General features: G+C 33.9%; 1 protein-coding gene across 1 annotated transcript; it reads right to left on the reverse strand.

The window, feature by feature from the left end:
- Window positions 1-547: 547 nt before the first annotated feature.
- Window positions 548-1,581, reverse strand: LOC101209529 (glutaredoxin-C6). Its single transcript, XM_004141273.3, has one exon. The coding sequence runs from the start codon at window positions 1,359-1,361 to the stop codon at window positions 954-956; it is 408 nt and encodes a 135-aa protein (XP_004141321.1). The 5' UTR covers window positions 1,362-1,581; the 3' UTR covers window positions 548-953.
- Between the last annotated feature and the right edge of the window lie 3,111 nt (window positions 1,582-4,692).

The following is a 4,692-nucleotide window of genomic DNA, read 5'->3' on the forward strand; positions in this document are numbered from 1 at the left end:
TTAACATTTCATGTCACTGCGCTCCAGGTCTTGCTAGTATATAACTTAACATAACTACGGAATTTGAATACAAATTCTTACCCCCATTAAGAGAGATTTCCCAAAAACATGCAATTCAACGAAAAATATAATTTTCAAAGTTGTAATTTGAACTAAGAAAACCCCTTTAAGAAAAAGGAAAAAGGGAAATTTGAATTGAAGATAATTGTAGAATTATTTGAAGAAAATTGGTGTCAGAATATCTCAAGTACAGTACAGTAAGTACTAGCTCACTATTACCTCGTCATTGTCAAAAAAAAACAAATGATAACATTTAATTATTCATCTCTCCTTCAATCTAAACCACCAAAAGAAAAAACACATATATTCCCCACCTTTGTTTCATCCTTCATTTGCCCAAACTAATATTCCTCAAATTCAAAATTGAAATTCCCATTAAGTTAATTAATCTTCCCCTCATTTTACCTCAATTCCTTATTATCATAACTTTTCTTTCTTTTTGTTTACCATGACAGTAAATAAATAAATTAAAATTAGTAGTAGCAAAGAGTAGAAAGGAATAGAATAGAATAGAATAATAATAGATTACAAAAGTCTACACATTCAACGGTTCTGATTACTTAATAATTAATAAAGGACCCACTCAGTCACCCACTCCTTTCACTTCATTCATCCTCATCCGACCACGTTTCACACCTTTCTCCGCGAGTACCCTCTAAAACCCTACTCGCCTCCACCGTACCGGACTTTTTCCGGGCATCATCTAGATTTCTTTTTTTTTTTGTTCTTCATAGTTATTAATTTCACCAAACCAACCATAGATAAATCCATTATTTTTTTTTTGTTTTTTGCTTTTTGGGTTCTCCCATCCCTCTATTTAAGGGGGATTTTTTCTTTTAAAATTACAAGGATAAATTTAGAAATGAAGGGGAATTGAGTAATTTGAGCTATGATCATACCCAGAGAGCGCCTACTTCGACGAGCTTGGGAACGAGATGACCGCTGAGGTGGAGAGCGACGAGGGATTCAAGCCCGCCGAGGAAGGCCCCACCGATGAAGACAGCGGGAGTAGCGGTGGTGGTGGAGGAGAAAGAAGCGAGAGCGTGGATCTCGTCGTCTTCTAATTCGATGACGGTGGGGTGGACGCCGATGGTGGCGAGGAGTTTCTTCATGACGTGGCACATGCAGCAAGAAGTACGGCTGAAAATGATGACGGGATGTTCGGAGATGAGGCGGCGAATACGGGTGTCGGCGGATTCGGCGACGTCGATGGAGAGAGAGGCAGGGGAGGGGGTGGTAGAGGGCGGGGGAGATAAGTCGAGGTGGAGGAGGTCGTTGGAGCAGCGACGGAGGCCTTGCATCGCCGGAGAGAAGTATGTAGAATTAAAATTGAGAGAGAAATAATGGGGTATTTGTTGTTATGTCAACGGGTGGAGAAATTGGAATGGAAGGGGGAAGTGGTTTTATAAAAAACAGAGTGGACACTGCTTTTGCTCACATCACTCTTTCATCGTCTAATCCTTTTTTTATAATACACCTTTTTCTTTTCTTTTTTTCTTTCCACTACTCATCACAAAATCAAAAGTTTGGTTTAAAGTATAGTTCTCTCTCCTGCGCGTGTACAACACACGCTTCCTAAATATTACAATTGTTCAATTAAAGATATGAAGAAAAGTAAATACAAAATTAATAAACTGTGCAATTTGTAAAATAAATTTATCAATTATAATTTTTGATTTAAATATTAGTTTGAGTCGAGAATGAGCTTTTCAAAGAAAGAAAAAAGTATAGAAATCAAAATCAAATAACAAACGTATTGAATAAGAGAATTTATAGTATAGGCTATTAATATAGACTAAATTTTAATTTAAAAGATATTAAACAAGGAATTGAAATATTTTTAAAAAAGAAGAGATAATAAGGGTTTGAACACAATTATTTAGAAAAAGAAAAGTGGAATATTGTTTGTAGGAGCGTGAATAAGAGTAAGGGTAAGAGGAGCGTGGAAGAATTGGGGTATGATGATGGAAATACAACGGTGGTTCAGGAAGCAGCAGATATATGCCCGTGCATTAGTATTACTAGCGTGGGAAGAAAGAAGATCACATGGCAGTAAATGACCATGACGTCACTTTGACTTCGACGTCGAACGGTAAAGATTGCGCCTTGACGTAACCCAAACATAAAACCCGCCCCAGTAATTTTTTTATAAAAATAATTAAATCAATCAATTTTATTAAAAATAAGAAAAAGAAAAGAAAAGAAAGAAAGTCATCTGACGTGGACTACATGCGAACCAGTGGCAATGGGTCCCACCCCTGCCCACTTCTCCCTCTCCCTCATGACATAATCATGGGAGAGAAGCTTCAGTTTGTTCGTCACCATGACGTTCCCCCATTCCCTTCCACGTGGCTTCCCCATTTACTCTCCTCTCCTCATGGAGCACTCCTGGGGCTGACCGCACACCCTCACTCCCCCCCTTCTCCCTAGTAAAAAATTTAATTAATTTTCTTTTCCCATCTATCCGCGCCCACGTGGATTCCCAGCATGGTAAGTAAAAATGTTCATGAGGCTGGCGTCGACCCTACCCATAAAGTCCACCTTCAAAATCCACCGTCCATGGTGGCAACTAGTGTGTCTGCCATATGTGGATGTGATGATCAATCCACTACGTCACTTTGGACCCTCTCCCCCCCCACTCCCCCAATCAAAACTTCATCTATTTTCTTTTTTCTATTTATATATATATATATATATATATATATATTAATACTATTTTCTTTTTTAAATTGAAAAAAATAATTAGATACATTGCATATTTATCATATCCATCTTGTTAAATCAATTAAATTTATCCAATTAAATAGTTTATTATGAATCTATCATGAATATTTTCTTAATTCTTATAAAGATTTATTATCCATTTTCACCATTTACGACAGTAAGCCTTTATTATTCAACTATTTTCGGATAAAAATGAACTCAAAAAATGAGTTGAAGCTTTATGGAAAGTAAATAAAATAGAATTAAAGAAAGTTTAAAGTATTATTTGAACCTAATTATTATTATAATAGTAAGACCAGAATTTCAGTAGCTTAGCTACCATCATTAACTACGTTATTGTATATATTATTATTTCATCTCCCAGATTTTAATAAATTTCCCCCGCCCTTCCTTTTCTTCTGTCCAATCATGTTCAAACCCTCTAGTACATTTCACTATTTCATTATGGTTACCCCACAAATTCTTTTTTAAATAATTTGTACATCACCATCGCCCATTGTTGTTTATGACTTTATGAGAAGAAACCATTAATTATTTCATTATTTATTCCAATATATTATAGATTTATAATTCCTTTTTCTTCTTCTTCTTTATTTTAGGTAATGACTAAAGATGGAACTCCCAAAACCGAAGGCTTGCGGTGTTTCTATGTGTATTATTGTATTTGTGTCTGTGGCGTCATCCACCCAAAAAGGTGTCAAATCTCACACCCATATGTATTAAAAATACTCTCTCTAAACTATTCTCCTTCGTCATACTCTACATCATCTTTATTTATTGCCAAACCCTAATTTTCTTCTTCATTTAATGTTTGTCACACTCAATATCTTATTCAACTTCCCTTCCATACTCATTCCTTCCCCCATTAACTATCGTCAATAATGGTAATTTAAATTGGTATTATATTGCATTCGTTACGTTCTTAAGATGAGCTAACTCAATGAAATTAACAACGATTGTTCTTTATATAGATAAGTGTTTCAATTAGTTTCACATACTTTAAGTGATATTGTATGACAATTCATACATGTTCGTTTAACATTCTGAATGAAAGATTTGTCAAACATAAGTCTTTTATTTCTCATTAATTAGGTAACTCATGATAGTTATTTTAATGATAATTTAATATATAATATGTAACCATATAGAAAGTATGGAAAATATTTTTTTGGTTGCATTTAAGTTGTAGTTTCTGTTGGGTTTTTAGGTTTTAAAATGTTATGCTTTTTAGCTTAAAATTTTAAATTAATTTGAGTAAAGTTTATAGGTTTCTAAAGGTTACGAACTTTATTCTTAATACTATTTTTGTTTCAATTTGGTTTTCATGTTTCAAATTTTACCCTTTTCACATCAATTTTTTACTCATGAGTCATTTAATTTATTGTTTGACTTCATTTTAAAATAATTGCAAAGGGTGAAAAACACAAGTTTTAACTTGAAAAATTATGTTTGCACAAGAGTTATTGATAAAGTAAATAGCATAAGCAAAAGTAAGAAAAGACATAACACAACCAAGTCTGTAACCCAGTTTTGTGTAAACACACACCTAGCTACATCTAAGAAGCCTTAAGCCCAATTGATAACATCATTTACTAAGATTCAAAAGATATATTCACAAGTAGATATAACCTATTGAGAATTAACTATATCTTATATTACACAAAATAATTGTTCAAGCTCTCTTTAAACCACTTGAAGAAGTGTAAACAAGAGATTCGATCTAAACTCATTTTCTAAATCATATGCTTTATGTTTAATCCTTGCATCTCAAGAGTCCAAACCCTTCCTAGTGTTTTCAAATCTTCTCGATCTAGATTGAATCATGAAGCCAATAAGAAAGTGTTCAATACACATCCCACAAAGGTATTTCTCATAACATACTCAACCTATGCACGAACAATGCTTCAA

Source organism: Cucumis sativus, chromosome 4 (genome assembly GCF_000004075.3).
Source record: "Cucumis sativus cultivar 9930 chromosome 4, Cucumber_9930_V3, whole genome shotgun sequence".
NCBI lineage: Eukaryota > Viridiplantae > Streptophyta > Magnoliopsida > Cucurbitales > Cucurbitaceae > Cucumis > Cucumis sativus.